At 52.6% G+C, this 17470-nt stretch overlaps 1 protein-coding gene across 7 annotated transcripts in view; it reads right to left on the reverse strand.

The window, feature by feature from the left end:
- Positions 1-17470, reverse strand: part of ITPK1 (inositol-tetrakisphosphate 1-kinase) — a 178302-nt gene that overhangs the window by 45479 nt on the left and 115353 nt on the right. For 6 of the 7 annotated variants that reach the window (XM_023255974.2, XM_023255971.2, XM_023255973.2 and 3 more), the window contains one exon: positions 1942-2059. In XM_023255974.2, coding sequence (XP_023111742.1) covers positions 1942-2059 — 118 coding nt within the window. Of the gene's footprint in view, positions 1-1941; positions 2060-2573; positions 2855-17470 lie in introns of those variants that run through there. The other variant, XM_045060427.1, reaches the window with a different exon arrangement.

Genomic DNA, 17470 nt, shown 5'->3' on the forward strand with positions numbered 1-17470 from the left:
CCAAGATCCAGTCCAGACGCTCCAGCCCCTGCTAGGGTAACGGGTGCTGTGCCAACAGCTGCCATTCCCGGTGACACCATGAGCCAGGACCCATGCTAAGTGCTCATCAGATGTCATCCCAATTAGCTCAACTCCAGACCCTGCGGATAAACCACTTATTACCAACATCTTACAGAAAACAAGCAGAGCTAGGTCAAGGGACTTGGTCAAGGCCACATGGCAACAAGAGCCCAGATTCAGATACAACCTCAGTCTGTCTCCCCCCAAAGCCTGTGTTCTTTGCTCTGAAAAAGCCGTCTCAGTGGTGACCTCCCTGACCCCATTAGAACACCTCACTCTTCTCATGGACTTGACACAAGACATGGCTGCTGACCTCAACTCCTCCCGCTAATTGGGCCTTCTCATCAGGACTGGAGTCATCTCCTGTCCCTTCACACAGTTGATATCCAATGCCCACAACTCCTGAGAAGAGGAGGATTTCCAGAAGCAAAGTTTAGCCACAATGTCCCTATGGATCTTCCTTCTCATCGGAGGGTTCTAGTGGGACCCAGGGAAACGATGCAAAGGGAAGGGAAATTGACATCATCACTGGCCATTCCAGGCCCAAGGGAAAACGCATGCCGGCATGCTGACAGGGCCTGGCATTTGGGGGTCACCCAGGAAGCCCATGCTCTATGCCACCTGCTAAATGCCAGACACCCAGGGAAACAGGCCTCGAGACCCCCTCCAGGACAGCTACGTCCAACACCCAGCTCTTCCACAGGGCACGTTCCAACTCTCCTGGCCAAGGTCCATGACTGCTCCATACAAGGTGCTTGTCAGATCCAGGGCCCTCTGGCCATGAACATGTAAGTTAAGCTTAAGGGCTAGGAGCTAGGAGCCCGAGTTGGAGAGACCGGACTGGATGCTGGCTCTGCGACCCACAGGCTATGTGATGTCAGTCCATCTGCTAAGCTCTCAGTCTCCACTACTGTCTGCAAAACAGAATGACCAAGGCCACCTTCATGAGCACTGGAAGAAGGAATGTAAGAAGGCATAACCTTGCAGACAGGCTGCCTCTGGTCCGGCAAAGCCCAAGTCCCCACCGGTTCCACCATCACACAAAACAATGATGGACCGAGTCACTAGGGTTCCGGGTTCAAGGCAGCCCAGACAGGCCACACTCATGATCTGGATGGCAGGAACGGGGGCTATACGATGAATCTTCATACAGGCCCAGGACACAGGCAAAGCACTTTTCCTTAAAATTAAACCAGAACTCTCAGCAGGGAATGCTGGGACCAGGCAAAGAGAACTAAGTCACTGTTAACACGAATCTTTCCAAAAAAGCCCTTCTCACATAAATAAACACCTCAGGAAGGCAGTCCCACTTCTCTGGGGCTGCCCAGCCCAGGGAGGTGGGGAGAATGAGTCCTCAAGGACAAGAGGATGTGGCTGGCAGGAAAAGCTCCCGCAGCTAAGCGGGAGGCGCCTGCCCTCCAGAACAGAGCGTACCCCACGAGGTCCAGCCGCCACATTACACATCTCCATGTGTTTGATTAAAGGCCCTTCAATTTCTGTTTGTCTCCTTTGCCCGGTTACATAACTCCCCTTCCCCGCCCGCTGCTCAGCTATTCTACACATACTCCTGCTCTCTAACCACTGTGTTATCGGGACACTTCATCGCCACTCTGTGGGTTTAAGACAACAAAACAAAACCGTCTTGAAGTGGTTGCAGCCACTCTCTCTCCCAATGAGCACCCTGGGGCTTTTCTTTCCTAACTCTGCTGGTCACAGGAGAGAAAAGGGCCCTCCCAAGAATGTGTGCCCCCACGAATTCAACTGCTACCTGTCCCAAAGGGCCTAAAAAGATCAGACACTCCCCCGCCCGCCTCCCACCCCATGCAGTGGCCTCCCTGTGACTGCCACCTGCCACAGGCACCAAGCCACATGTGTCCGTACCTTTCATGTAGGCCTCGATCTTCCGGATGAGTTCATAGGACTTGGAGCGGTCAAGCAGGGTCCTGATGGCAGGAAGGGGGTCCAGGACAATGGTCTCAGGGTGCGCATCGATGTATTCCTGAAAGGAAAACACATCTCTTCTGGTTGGAGGTGGGGGACTGACGCTGACATGAGGCTTCCGCAAGATGCCATCCCACGTGCCCTTCCCTCATCCATCCCTCCCTTCCCCCTCCCTCCACCAGCCCTGACTTCCGTCTGGAGGTCCACACAGTCTGGGGAAGCTGCCCCCACGCACTCAGCCACACCGAGATCACATGACGTTGGTCAGACCAATCAGCATATTCCACCCTGGCCACTGGTTCAGGAGAGAACATGTGACCAGAGTCGATCCAATCAGAGGCAGGCTCGGAGCTCTCACTAGGAATGCTGGGACAAGACCATCGTCTTCCACACTGGGGAGAAGAGGAAGCACAGAGACTGTGCAGCTGGGAGCAGTCACCCTGAGATGCGAAGGCAAGGCCGGACAAAGCCAAAGCTCAGAAATGGAGCCCAAAGGGAGAAAAACAGAGCTGAGAAAAAAGGAGCACAACCAGGTCCTGATCAGCTCGTCTGGCCCCTGGATAAAGCCTCACCTGAAACTAGATCTGCTCCGTGTGTGGACTGCACTCAAGGAGAGTGGCCCGGCACCCCGCTCCGATAAGGATTCTGAGGCAGGGCCAGCGAGAGCGGAACGCTCTCAGTAGAAGGTCTCAGTAGAAGGAATGAACGCATTCAGTAGAAGGTCTGCGTGCAGGCTTGTTGACCAACACACCACAGGGCAGCCACCTTCCCCAAGTGCTCCCGACAACATGCTTCGTCAGTACCTACTAGCTTCAGGGTTAGACTCTGGGCATGCGGGCAGAACTATGGCCAAACCGGCCTTTAAGGAAGTTACGGTCTCCTCGGGAGAAATGACGCTAATGCACACGGGGAACAAGAAACTCTAACAGAATTCAACATGAAACTGAGCAAAATATTTCCAGGAAAGGGAAACAAGGATCCCGGCCCTGCCCCTTGTCACCTCCGTGACTACACAAGCCATGCCACAGCAGTGGGCCAGAGCAGCACATCAGACAGACACAGTAAATGAGACCATCCCTCTGGCCCCAAAACACTGCGTTTCTAAGGATAAAAACATGGAGTGCTGGAGTAACGAGAGAGGGGCTCCGAGAAAAGGCTGGGTGTAAGGGAGGCCATTCGCCAGCTGTTGTTATTGTCAGCTGCATTGTGTTCTCCTCCACAGATCTGTTCAAGTCCTACTAAGCCCTGGTGCTTGGGAGTGTGACCTTATTTGGAAATAGTGTCTTTACAGATGGAATCAAGCTAAAATGAGACCATACGGGATTAGGATGGCCCCTAATCCATTGACTGGTGTCTTTAAGATGAGGGCAGTTTGGACAGAAAGGCACACAGGGAGAAGACCATCAGACAAGAGGGACAGTGACTGAAGTCGTGCAGCTACAAGGCAAGGCTGGCCAAGGACTACCGGCCACTGCCAGAAAGTAGGAGAAACGCGGGGTGCAAATTCTCTTGGTGCCTCCAGAAGGAACCAACCCCGCAGACACCTTGACTTCAGACTTGTAGCCTCCTTAACTGTGAGAGGGAAACAAACAAACTCCCGTGTTTTAAGCCACCCAGTTTGTGGTACTTTGTCAAGGCCACCCCAGGGAACGAATACACCAGCTTAATTCATCCCCCTGCCCGCCCAGTCTACCAGATCCGTCTGCGAGGTCAGCAAAGGCCAAGAAACAAAGCCACAATGCTTCTTTTCAAGTAAGCCTTATCAACAAAAAAGAAAGCTCCATTTGGAATTACTCCCCCCCCCCCACCACTTTTTTTTCAGTGAACCTATTTTGGTTCCTAGTAATCATTTTTAAGAGCTCTCAACACAAAGCCAGAGATTTATATCTCCTTCTCCTCTGAAATCGGCTCCCTCCCTTGTGTTTCCCACCAAAGTATCTGGTTATGGGGTCATTTGTGTCTTTTTCTTTGAATGTCTAAAAATTTTTTCTGTCCCTAAGGGGTGGCCAGTACATGCTTGTGAGGAGCCCTTCTTCCCATCCTCACATCCACGAACTTCCTGGGGCGGACATGCTCTCATCCCCTCCTCCCTGCACACCCATCCCACAGATGTAAACACAGAAGAGAAGCCACCTTCCTCTTCCCCCTGCAGGAGGCGACTGTCAGCATTCAGCTCAGTGGCTAGCCCACCTCCCGGCTTATACAGAACAAGCCCCCAAGCTGATGATGCAAGCCCACATCTGACACCCACAGGGACCATGAAGGCAGGCTGATGAAGGCAGGCTGAGAAGGGTCTTTTTTTTTTTTTTTTTTTTTTTTTTTTTTTAAATTTAAGAGAGAGTGTGTGTAAGCAGGAGAGAGGGGAAGAGGGAGAGAGAGAGAAAATCTCAAGCAGCCTCCATGCTCAGCACAGAGCCCGACTCGGAGCTCAGTCCCGTGACCTTGGGATAAGGACCTGTGCCAAAATCACGAGGCGGACACTCAACCGACTGAGCCCCCCAGGCGCCCCTGGGAAGTGTCCTTAAGGAAGGTGTATCCAGAGATGCCTACAGGCCAGGGACCGTGCCCAGATCCGCTCTCCCACAGCCTCGGCCTCGCCGAAGGGCTTGCAGGCTCCGCAACAGCAACTATCCGTGCCAGCACCACTCTTTTGAACCAGGTCCACACTGCCACAAGAGCATGCCATTCAGGAGACACCAAGATTCCCACATACACATGAAGTCATATTACTGTCTTCACGTAAAAGGTCATTCATTCAACCAACTGCACATCATTCACAGCGCTCAGATCACCGTGCAGAATACTAGAGACACATGGATGAATGAAAGCCTTTTATGCTTTGCCCTGCTGGATCTATAACCCTGGCCACTGAATTCACGTTCTGGGTTATGACCTGAAGGCACTGAACTACCCTGACACCCCTCCCCCCCCCCCCCCCTCCCCTATCCCAACACTCCGGGAAGCAGCCAAGTGCAGAGGGAAGAGTAAGGGCCCAGGACTCAAGAAACCTTTGCCCCCACTGTTATCACCTCCCAAGGTCACCTTGCGCAGGTCATCTGGCTTCTCTGGGTCTCAGTTCCCTCATCTGTGACTTAAAAGCCTAAATTGGAGGAAACTGCAGAGTGGTATGGATGAAGGCAGACTTCAGGGCCACACATGGGGCCTGTTTTAGAAGTGGACAGATAGCCACCTGCTAGAGGCATTGCAGGTAAAGGTGGGGACCCACGCACATGCTTGCTGCCTTCCTTCAAAGAGAAGGCAGTACAGTATCAGAGATGCTCACTTTGATGGGCTAGCCCAATTCTCTCCCAGCAACTGAGTCCCATGAAGTCCGGACACGCTCCTTCCTCCCCCTCAAAAATCACCCCCTCCACCCCAGCCAAGCCCCAAGAGGAGTATCCGAGTGGTTGCTGGACCTTGTTCCACTTTTATGCATTAGGGCAGTGACCTTTAAAGAGAGAACTCAGAATCATTAAGACATGAATTTAAGCCAAACTCACGAGGGAAAGAAATTAGAAGAAACCAAAGGGGAAAATATCTGACAAGCAGGCGCCAACAAGCTTTTGACCCAGGATGAAAGCATCAGTATTAACAGAAGAATTATTCCTAAACACAATCTCTTTTGGGACAAGGACAGAGAGGGCAAAGAAAGAGTTTTTCCAATCGCCCCACTATCCACAAGTGGATTTCCTTCCAAGCCTTTCAGCTTATCTATTGTACCACAGGCCTCATGCATTTTTCACAAGTCTCTTAGAATTACCAAACAAATTGCTGGAAGGGTGAGCGCCCTGTACCGTTTTATCGCCACTCAGAAGAAGAAAGGCCCAAACGGTCTCCATGGCAAATGGTAAACACATGTTCCTTCAGCACGCCTGCCACCGAGCACCTACAAAGGGAGCCTGGACGTTAGGGGGGAGCCTGAAAAGAGGGGAGAGCAGACACAGACGGCCCTGGTCAGGGGGCCAGAGAATGCTGTCCGTTGAGGGGACGAAGGGGCAGAGGCCAGCCAGGTGCCCCCCGACCCAAGGCCCATAGGATGATGATGCCAAGAGGGAAACCGAGCGCTGTCTGCTGGGCTGGGGGAAGTCAACACTTCCCCACTGAGAATGTGAGCCAGATGAGAGGACCGGGGGGAACATCACAGATACCATTTCCTCTGCAGTTCCATTTATGGACAGGAAATGAGCAGGGAGACGCAAGCGTCTGCTCTTATCTCACAGAAAACGCAGGCACAAGTCCCAAGTTCAAATCCTACGTCTACCACTCACCCGAGGTCTGTGAAAAAGAAACCGCAGTTAATCTCTGAGATTCTGTTTCCTGATGCGCAAAATGCACGTTCTGAATAAAACCTATGTCAGGGAGCGGCTGAGGGCAGTTAAGACCCGGACGGGAAAGGAGCTGGTAGGTAGAAAAACAAACAGGATTCTCGTGACTGGACAACGTGTGGCTTCTCGGCAGCGGACCTGACCCAAGGTCTCTGAGCTCATCCTGCCCTGCCCCCTCCAGCAGACTGAGGGGCATGCCAACCCTGCCCCTGGGGTCAGTCCTGCTGACGCCCGGAGCACCACACAATCCCCTGCCCTGTGGCAGCCCAGGCTCCAGGGTGCACCCCGCCGTGGACCGCTCGGGTCCTGGCCGAGCCTACGACGCCAGCTGGCTCCTTACAGGGGAGTGAGAGAGGCACCCAGCACAATTCCTGCCCCCTCAATTCTCAGAGGCAGTGGGCACTCTGGCCCACTCCCCCGAAACACTGCAGGCCCCCTTTTAGAAAGGGGTGATTCATTCTGTAGAGATGCATGCCGAAGTGACTTATGATTAAATATGATGTGTGGAATTTGCTTCAAAGTAAGCAGGCACAGGGGACGGTGAGGTAAGGCAGAGGCACGACAAGAGCGGTCGTAAGCAGTTAACTCGAGGCTGGGTCCTGAGACCCAGCAGTGTGTTAAGGAGTCCACCCAGTATTTTTAAATTCTCTGAAATAACAGAAAATTGGGGGGGGGGGGGGCAGGGAGGGAGGGGGCTAAGTAACCAGATGTACCTTTTCTTCAATCCCACACGCCTCTCGTGCCAGAGACTCGTTCAAACAGCAACACTGTCTTTCCAGAAGGAGCAAGAGGCAGCGAGCCAGATGGGAAACACAGTGAGAGATTAATTATGGAAAAGATGACAATAAATAAAAATCATCACCATCATAACTTTTTTTTCTTTTTTTTTTTTAAAGTAAAGGTGATTTTTTTTTTTAACATTTATTTATTTTTGAGACAGAGAGAGACAGAGCATGAACGGGGGAGGGGCAGAGAGAGGGAGACACAGAATCTAAAACAGGCTCCAGGCTCTGAGCGGTCAGCACAGAGCCCGATGCGGGGCTCGAACCCACGGACTGTGAGATCGTGACCTGAGCCGAAGTCGGTTGCTTAACCGACTGAGCCACCCAGGCGCCCCATAACTTTTAAATAATAGCAGCCACCACACACCCAGGACCAGCTACACACACACTGCCAGGAAATATGGTTTTCAAACACCATGTCCTTTAACATAAAAATCCTACGAGGTGGGACCCCTGGGTGGCACAGTTGGTTGAGTGTCCGACTCTTGATTTCGGCTCAGGTCATGATCTCACGGTCATGGGATTGAGCCCCGCGTCGGACTCCCCACTGGGTATGAATCCTGGATTCTCTCTCTCCCTCTGCCCCTCCTTGGCTTGTATGTACGTGCACTCTATCTCTCAAAAAAACAACAAAAAAAATTTCCTGTGAGGTGAGAGCTGAAACTATAAAACTCTCAGAAGATTACACTGGTGTGCATCTTCCTGGCCTTGAATCAGACAACAGTTTCTTAGGTACGATACTAAAAGTACAATCAGGGGCGCCTGGGTGGCTCAGTCAGTTAAGCGTCCAGCCTCGGCTCAGGTCATGGCCTAGCGGTTCGTGAGTTCAAGCCCCACATCGGGCTCTGTGCTGACAGCTCAGAGCTTAGAGCCTGTTTCGGATTCTGTGTCTCCCTCTCCTCTCTGCCCCTCCCCTGTTCTCGCTCTGTGTGTGTGTGTGTGTGTGTGTGTCTGTCTGTCTGTCTCAAAAATAAGTAAACATTAAAAAAAAAATCTAAAAGTACAATCAATCAAGAAAAAAAAAATAAACTGGACGTCATCGACATTAGGAGCTTTTGTGAGTCAAGGACACCACCCACCTCAGACCTGGCACACAGGCCTCATCTCATCACACCTGTGACCCAGCCACTGAAAGGCCTCCTGCTGGACCGTGTGTGTGCCTGAGAGCCCAGCCGGGCACTTCCTAACCTCTGGCCTCCATGGCAGGAGTGGGAGATTCAGGCGCAGTGGATGGTTCTAGAAATCTTCCCTGTAGCGGTGGGGAGCTAGGATGGAGGAAGGAGCACCACACAGACCACTGGGAGCCCCTTCTCCTCTCTAGGCCTCTTCCTCCTCTATAAGGTGAAACCAACCCTGTGAAGAGGTTCCATGCATGAGAGCGGGGGGCTGCTGGACCTGGGGTAGAATCCTGCCTTCCCTACTTGCGACTCTGGGCCTCCATAAGCCTCAGTCCTCATCTGTGAAATGGAGAGGGTCATAGCCCCTACCTCCTGGGATGTTTTTTTTAAAAACAGGTTTATTGACCGCATACCATGCAGTTTGCCCACTTAAAGCTTACAATCCAATGGCTTCCAATATGTGACAGAGTTGTGCAACCAAAAGCATAGTTATAAGATATTTTCATCACTTCAAAAAAAAAAAAAATCCCATACCTTTTAGCTATCAGCTTCAATTCACCCATTCCCTCCAGCCCCTGGAAACCACTTTTTGCCTCTAGAGACTTGCCTATTCTGGACATTTCTTCTTCTTCTTCTTTTTTTTAATTTGTTTAAAGACAGAGCACGAGCAGGGTAGGGGCAGAGAGAGAGAGAGAGAGAGAGAGAGAGAGAGAGAGAGAGAGAGAGAAACACAGATCTGAAGCAGGCTCCAGGCTCTGAGCTGTCAGCACAGAACCCGACGCGGGGCTCGAACTCACAGACCATGAGATCATGACCCGAGCCGAAGCTGGACGCTTAACCGACTGAACCACCCAGGTGTCCCTGGACATTTCTTATAAATGGAATCAATGCAGTCTTTTGTGACTGGCTTCTTTCACTTAGCATAACGTTTTTAGGGTTCACTCATGCTGTAGCACGTGTCACTGCTTCATTGTGTTTGATGGCTGAGCAATATTCCACTGTGTGGATATACCGCCTCTGTTGATCTGTTCATCAGCTAACGGGTATCTGGTTTATTTTCATCTTGTGGCTACTATGAATTAAGCTCCTGTGAACATTTGTACACAGGTTTTTGTGTAGATGAACGTTTTCATGTCTCTTGGATTATATACCATATATTCTTGGGTTAAGAATACAAAAGATCGCAAAACTTCTCAGTTCCTCAAGCATGGATATTTTAGGTAGTAATCATAACAATCTGCCATGGCACACAGGGACACCTGGGTGGCTCAGTCAGTTAAGCATTCGACTCTTGATTTTAGCTCAAGTCATGATCTCACAGTTCGTGAGTTTGAGCCCTGCATCAGGCTCTGTGCTGACAGTGCAGAGCCTGCTTGGGATTCTCTCTCTCAAAATAAACAAACAAACAAACAAACAAACAAATAAATAAATAAATAAATAAATAAAAATTTTTTGAGCCCACCATGGTATACTAATAAACCATTTTTCTGGTTTCTAAAAGCTACAATCACACAAAACGCTAGATTTGACTCACAAAGCAATCTCTGTGGTCTATAGAGTAAACATCTGTATTTTTATTCCCATTTTATAGATGAAAACACTGAGCATCTGAGAGGCCAAGTGACTGGCCCAAGGCCACGCAATCAGCTGCGGCTTTGTCAGGATTCAAAACCAGCCATTACAGTGTCAAACCCAAGGCCCCCGCAGTGCACCCTGTCACCTCCCCAATCACAAGTTATGTGGCTGAAGTGCTTTAATTCCCAGAAAGTCTAAGGACCCATTTCGAATCTAAGTGCTGGAGAACTTGTGCACAACTCAGTCAAGCAGGCCTAGAACAGGAAAAGAGAGAGCTGAAGCCTGGGGCCGGCAATGGGAGGACAAGAACGAAGAGCCTTAGAACTGCCCAGACCACCCCCCCCACCCCCCCGTGGACCAAGCAGTCTGGGTCTCTGGGAGGCCATCTATTTGAACGATGGCTTCCTGAGTAGTCCTATCTAAGCACTTACAGAGGAAACCTTAAGCAAGCACTGTGGGGACAGCAAGCCCTGCCTGTTCTTCGGGACTCTACATGTCCAGAACTCTCAACCTCCAGAGAGGTGGGACAGGAAGCAGCATGGTGAATGCTAAGAAGGAGTCACATGCAGGGCCGGGCAAGCTAAGTGCCAGGTTCCCCTGCCAAGCATTCTGCATGTTAACCTGAAGGCTGGAGGGAGAGGCAGAGATGCTTTCTAAGAGGAGAATTTTAGGATTGAAGTCAGTTTCAGAAAAACCCTGCTGGCCAGGAATGGTGTGGGAAGACTGGACTGGAAGCCATTCACGGAACAGGGAGTTGAGGGCATCCAACACATCGGAGAAAGTTCATCTTTTAGTTTGGTAACCAGCCTCCTTCCTTCCAGGGTCCTTGTTCCCCTCCCCCAGGAAGATGTCACACGGGAGGACAGAAGTCCTCACTGAGAGTGGAAAGAGAAAGAAGGGGCAGGACAGGTTGGGCACAGGCAGGGAAGGAGTGGGGAGCCCACGAGTGGCTCTAGGGAGCAGTCCTGCTCTACAGTTTGATCTGGTGGTGGATACAAGGTGTATCAGGTTTGCGAAATCCATCATGCTACTCACTTATACCTACGGTTTTCTAGGTATGTATTATACTTCACCTTATTAAAAAAAAAGGGGGGGATGGGGGAGAACGAAAGCACTGAACTAAGCAGGGAAGCAAGGACCTGCTCCCTGCTCTCGGTATAGCTTGCCTTGTCTTCACCTTCTCTGGGACTCCAGCCTTCTACGTGGGGCAGATCAAGGATGGGAAATGGGGCACAATTCCACCACACCTCCCCAGGGCCACGGCAGCCATCACCGCGGATCACGGCAGCGATCAGCTGGGGATCACAGCACGTGGGATTCAGAATCCTGATCATCACTTGGTTCCAGAAGTTAGATGAGCATGGGCACTCAGGGCGAATCCCACGTGCCATGCACAGAACAAGCTCTCCAGGCTGATTCCGTGAGTCAGGGTTGGCATGTTTTAATTAGTGCTTAGTCACCAAACGAATGCTGGGGAAGACCTGCGGCCGGTGGAAATTACTCACAGGGGTTTTTATGGGAAAGAGGTAACCCTGGGCTTACTCAACATAATCTCACTCCTTCTGACTCTTCCTGATAGCACAACCCACGCCCAGACCTTCCAGCTGATGACCACAAAGGCTGCCCTTTGAACTAGCTCCTGCCACACCAAGTGCTGGATGAAAGCGAGGAAGCTTCCAGTTCCTAAAGTCTTTTTAAAAAAAATTTTTTTTCAACGTTTATTTATTTTTGGGACAGAGAGAGACAGAGCATGAACGGGGGAGGGGCAGAGAGAGAGGGAGACACAGAATCGGAAACAGGCTCCAGGCTCTGAGCCATCAGCCCAGAGCCCGACGCGGGGCTCGAGCTCACGGACCGCGAGATCGTGACCTGGCTGAAGTCGGACGCTCAACCGACTGCGCCACCCAGGCGCCCCTCCAGTTCCTAAAGTCTTAACACCAAGACGGAGGTCCCGGCAAGATGTTAGAATGAGTTATTATTAACAACTACGGTAATGATAGTGATGATAGCAGCTAACTTTTCCTGCATGCCCACCAAGTACTGGATGGTGTTCTACACACTTTCAGGATCCGACACATTTATTCCTTACAACCAGCCTACGCACTAGGTCCTATTAGCAGCCCCATTGGGCAGACAGAAACAAAGACTCAGAGCGCCTCAGTACCTGGCCCAGGCTCTCCGAGTAAGGAAGCAGCCACGATGGCATCTGAATCCAGGCCATCTGGTTCCAGAGCCCTCTAGTTGGCTCGGGGAGGCCTGGCCAAAGGAAAAGCATCTAAATTTTAGCCATGGCCAGGATTTCTCATGTGTGTTCTTATAAAATTTATGTTAAAAAAAGAAAAGTACGTCTTTCTCGTGTGCTGTCAACCCAAGCCTCGGCTGTGAGCCTGGTGGCACAGCCTGTGAGACCAAGCACGCGGCCTCTGGTGCGAGGACAAGGTAAAGCACCCAAGAAAAAATGGCAATAGAGTTTGCAAGTTCCTTTGCCAGAGGAAGAGTCACAGACGGGCAGACCTCGCAAGACCTAAGGGCCCCTTAGTCAGCCCGTATTTCCAGAAAGGAGAAAGGAAGTAGAAACAAGCCCAAGGGCACACAGCGAAGCGGCAGAGATGAGCCCACAACCCCATCTGCTCCTCCTGGCACCCCAGGGTCCACCCTGGTTCACTCTGCTCCCAAAGGCCCCAAGGAGCCAACACGTTGGGCCAGAGTCTCTGCTTCTATTCCTGAGCCTGGATCAAGACAAACTAACAACAGCCACAAGACAGCCACCTCTCAGGAGAATAAGCAAATGATCGGGCCAGATGCCGGAGTCCACAAAGGCCTCTGGGATGAAGATCCAGGCAGCACCAAGGGAAGGACACGTGCAGGATTCTCAGGGCCAGCACGTGCGTCTCTGGACGCACAGGATGCCTGCGGTGAAGGCGGGGGACCCCCGGAGGGAGGACAAACAGATACAACGGTGTCATGAGCAATCACACCATGAAAGGCACAGTACGCTTCTGCAGAAAGTGAACCCCATTCCCGGGAGACTAGCTCCACAGGAGGATGAGGTCATGAGCCGTGCTGAGCAAAGCTTTCTGGGGAGGACAGCTAACGAATCCTCTGCGCAGACTGCTGAAGCCATGAAATCAACCGCTGTTCACGGACGTGAAATCATCTGAAGCCAGGGTCAAATGTCCCCCAGGCGAAGCCTTCCCGGCACCACCCAGAATACATGCCTGTTCATTACACCTTACAGAAAATCACATACCACAGACAGTCCTGAGGAATCCACGCTAGACCCAAGTGCCTGGATGCATCAGACTGTGCCAGGCAGCCAACCATGGCCCTAGCCAGACCAAAGCACCCACGACTGTTCAAGAATCACAAGCCAGGGGTCTGAAGGGGTAGCCAGGGCTGGCATGGGGCTGGGGCTGGGGCTGGAGATTCGTGCAGCTGAACCTTGGGAGTAGGCTCCCAGAGGCCAAGGGAAGGTTGTGGCAGCACCTGGTCCATACCAGGGACAGAACTGCCAAGTCCTGCCACACACAGTGGCATTCACAGTCTACCACTGAGCTGTGCAGTACACACACCATGTAACAGTCCCTGACCACCAGTCGAGGCTTTTTTGCCTTCCAGTCACTGGCTGACCATCTCTTTCAGCCCAGCTGCACCTGGGTGATCCCGATTCCAACACAAAGGACCCTAAGACACTGTGAAAATTAAGGTAGAGGCAGAATTAAGAAATTGGCTTCAGGGCGCCTGGGTGGCTCAGTTGGTTGAGCGTCCGACTTCGGCTCAGGTCACGATCTCACAGTCCGTGAGTTCGAGCCCCGCATCGGGCTCTGTGCTGACTGCTCGGAGCCTGGAGCCTGTTTCAGATTCTGTGTCTCCCTCTCTCTCTGACCCTCCCCCGTTCATGCTCTGTCTCTCTCTGTCTCAAAAATAAAATAAACGTTAAAAAAAAATTTTTTTTAATAAAAAAAAGAAATTGGCTTCAAGTCCTAAGACTGCCATTAACTTCATGCATACTTCTGAAAGCCACCTAAGTCACTTGTATCTTAGTTTTCCCATCTACAAAACCAGTAGGTTGCAATGATGCATTTATAGCCTTTCTGACTTTCCAGTCCTAGGATTCTTTGATACTTTGAAGTGATAAGTGAACAAAAAAAGCTCTTTGGGTCCTGGAGCCCAGGGCCTGCTGCCCTCAAGCAAGTACACAGTGTAAGAACTACACAGAACCCAGTCTTGTTAGGACAGTGACACACATTCCCACAACAGTAGAGGGAAGGACAGGAACACGAATGGCGGATAGCCAATGGCTCCACGTCAGGGACAGACATCAGTTCGCTAGCTTGAGCGAGACCACACGTACCGGGACTGCCTTTCTGTGCAGTGACTAAGATAACTCTCCATTCCTTACAGACCCAGCCCTGGTATGTAGAGGGCACCTCCTCACCCGCTACGTCTCTGACTTTTCTAAAATGGCTCCTTGGGGAGAGCTGGCCTTCCACGCCCACAGACACCTTGGTCTTAATCAGCCCTCATTTGTATTCTGGGGAGCTCGCCAGTGTCTGAGAACTCAGCCTGAGGCCTCCCAGAGAACACGAGGCCAGGAAGAGACAGGAAGAGACGGAGCTCCTGAGGAGAGAGAGAGAGAGAGAGAGAGAGAGAGAGAGAGACCGCACATCGGGGTGGGGGGCACCTCTGCAGCTACAGGGCAGTCGCATTCCGCCCACCCTCACTGGGGGCTCCCCTAAGTGCAGAGAGATGTAAAGGTGACTGGTGAGGACAGAGTTGGGAAGCACTGCCATATGGGAATATGCAGGGATGCGGGTCACGGCACTCATCTGGCCGTGGGGGGGGGGGGGGGGGGGGGGTGGAGGGAATAGACAGGGTTTCCGGAGGCCAGTGCTGCTGGAGGCATAAGGGTCACCGGCATGGGCCACAAAGAGAAAAGGCATTCCAGACAGAGGGGACAGCAAACGCAAAGGCACGGGGTGAGGGAGGCCGGCATGGCTGGGCAGACATAGGTCTCAAAGGGGAGGTTATGTAAGGCAGAAAGCAGGACAGACAGCTGGAGATACACTAGCCAGGGAGTCTGGATGTGATCCTAAAACAACAGGGTCCTGTGCCGGGGAGTGGCGGGGCCAGCTTTGAGTTTTGCAGTGACCAGTCTATCGGCACGTGAGGCCCAGGGGCCGAACTTGGAAGGGATGGGCCTGAGCAGTGTGTCCAACACAGCCGGCATTAGGGACATGTGTGCCAGACTCAGCCGTGCAGGAAGGACGGAGCTACTGCCTGACCTCTGGCATGATTTGACAGAGCCGTGAGAGGAAAATGATGCCCTCTGCCCCTCAGCGTACTTGTTCTCCAGACCCATTATTAAAACCCATGAGCTCAGGCTGGGGTGTTCAGGCCCTCACGGCACAGGGAGTTCTGGAGAGAAAGGCGAGGTATGAACACAGGAGCACCCACAGAAGTGAGGTGGCCTGGGGTCAAGGTCCAGACAGGCTGCGTGAGCCTGGCACAGACACTGCCCTTGCCAGGGCCCCGAGTGCCAGTGGCAAACACAACGGGATGGGGGTACGGAGAGGGTCTGGCACCCCCTGATATTCCAGAACTCTATGCCAAATTAAACCAATGAGAAGCATTTCCAAAAGTCGGCGGCGGGGGGACACAGCCCAGCTCTAGGTTGGTGGGAATGTAAACTGGTACAACCTTATGGGAAGACACTGGGCACCAGCCGAAATTAAGAACACACAACCTTGGCATTTCCACTCCCAGGTATTCATCCCACGGAACTCCCCACGTGTGCACGCAGATTCGCGTACAGATTATTTCATCACTATGGCTTGTTCCTGAAACATCAGTGGGGAGCTGGTTAAGAAAAGGATTTAATTTTTTTCAACGTTTTTATTTATGTTTGGGACAGAGAGAGACAGAGCATGAACGGGGAAGGGGCAGAGAGAGAGGGAGACACAGAATCGGAAACAGGCTCCAGGCTCTGAGCCATCAGCCCAGAAGCCTGACGCGGGGCTCGAACTCACGGACCGCGAGATCGTGACCTGGCTGAAGTCGGACGCTTAACTGACTGCGCCATCCAGGAGCCCCTAAGAAAAGGATTTAAAGCAATACCATGCAGCCATTAAACAGAACGAGGCAGCCTGAAGGGCTGACGTGAAGTCATTTCCAAGATCTAGTGTCAGAACAATGGCTTTGTGTGGGGAAGGGAAGACCATCTTTGTTCAGACACACGGGAGCCCCTGAAAAGGTTCAAGGCTGTGGGGAGACGACTGTGGCTGCACCTAAGATGGGAAGGGGCCGACTGGGCAGCAGAGGTGGGAGGGGACGGTCAGGACCACTGAGAGCCACAACTAAGGAATCCACCAGAATCACAGTCCATGAGATGACTGGAAAGGTTCACTGGCCCAGGCTGGTACGAGGTGGGAGAAACACTGGGGCATTCGGGAGGGGCAGACAAAGCTCCCATGGAGCAGAAGGCCAACAAGGGCCACCCCCGCACCCGTCCCTGGTGACGAACAGCACAAGGGGTTCAGGAGGGACAAGGAGAGGTCAGAGCAGCCAGGACCCTGTCCCCACAGTGAGCTGTACAGACTCATACCGCTGATGGGACATCAGACCCTTTCCAGATGAGGGGAGGGGTGGTGCTGTGAGAGGGCCTGAGCGCCCCACAGACCACGGGTTCTCCTGGGCATGTGGCTCTGCACGCTAGCCTCGGTGTCCCTGCCTGTGGCCTCCAAGCCACATGCCCCCCAAAGCCAGATGTCCCCCACGACTGTCTGTCCATCTGGGTCATCTTCCCAGACAATCTAATGTCATGTGCCTCACTCGGCCACCTGGCGAGCAGCGTGAGCACGACAGTGTGGTCCCCACGGGTGAGAAACTGTTGTTCGCAGTGCTGACAGAAAAGCCTATGGAGAAATTAGCTCCCGCCAAAACATCACCCCAAATGCTGAGGAAGAAAGGGCTGGAAGTAAACAGAAGGCTATTATTTGAGACAGCAAATGCCTTCTCCCCGCCGTTCCCAGGCCCCCATGGAAAACAATCCCTCCCTTTCTATCCCCAGACTTCAGCACCAAACTTATACATGTTCTCCATCTTCCGTCAGCAGAGGCTGGCACAGTGCCTGGCCAGGCTGTTCACCCTGATGAATGTCACATGTTCTGTCACAGCGCCTACGGACCTGGGAAAGGGGCCTGCAGGGCTGGGTGCTGGTCAGAAGGCACCCCTCCCAGGCTGACGCTAAACCAGGAGAGACTAGCATTTCCATTAAGGGATCGCTGTGGGGGCCACAGGGGGGTCCCAGCAGTCACCTGACCCCACGGTCAGAGCTGGCAGCTGAGCAAAGTGAGGACCAGAAGGGGCTGCCCGGTCCCGGGTCACGCAGGAGCTGCCGCACTCCTCAAGCACCTGTCTTAAGCCCCGTGCGCCCCCTCCACGCACGCAGGCCCACATGCCCACCTGCTCCCCACGCGCATCCCCACACACCCACCCACGCCCGTCCCCACAATGCTCAGGTGAGGCTATGGAGCCACCCTGCCCTCGGGCCACTTCCCAGGATCCAGGCCATAGGGCTGCTTGGCCTGCCCTACATGCCCACCCTCCCCCAGCCCTGCAGCCAGAGCTGAACTCTCAGTTCCCAGAACAAGCCAAGGCCTCCCCAATG

Source organism: Felis catus, chromosome B3 (assembly GCF_018350175.1).
Source record: "Felis catus isolate Fca126 chromosome B3, F.catus_Fca126_mat1.0, whole genome shotgun sequence".
In the NCBI taxonomy this organism is placed as follows: domain Eukaryota; kingdom Metazoa; phylum Chordata; class Mammalia; order Carnivora; family Felidae; genus Felis; species Felis catus.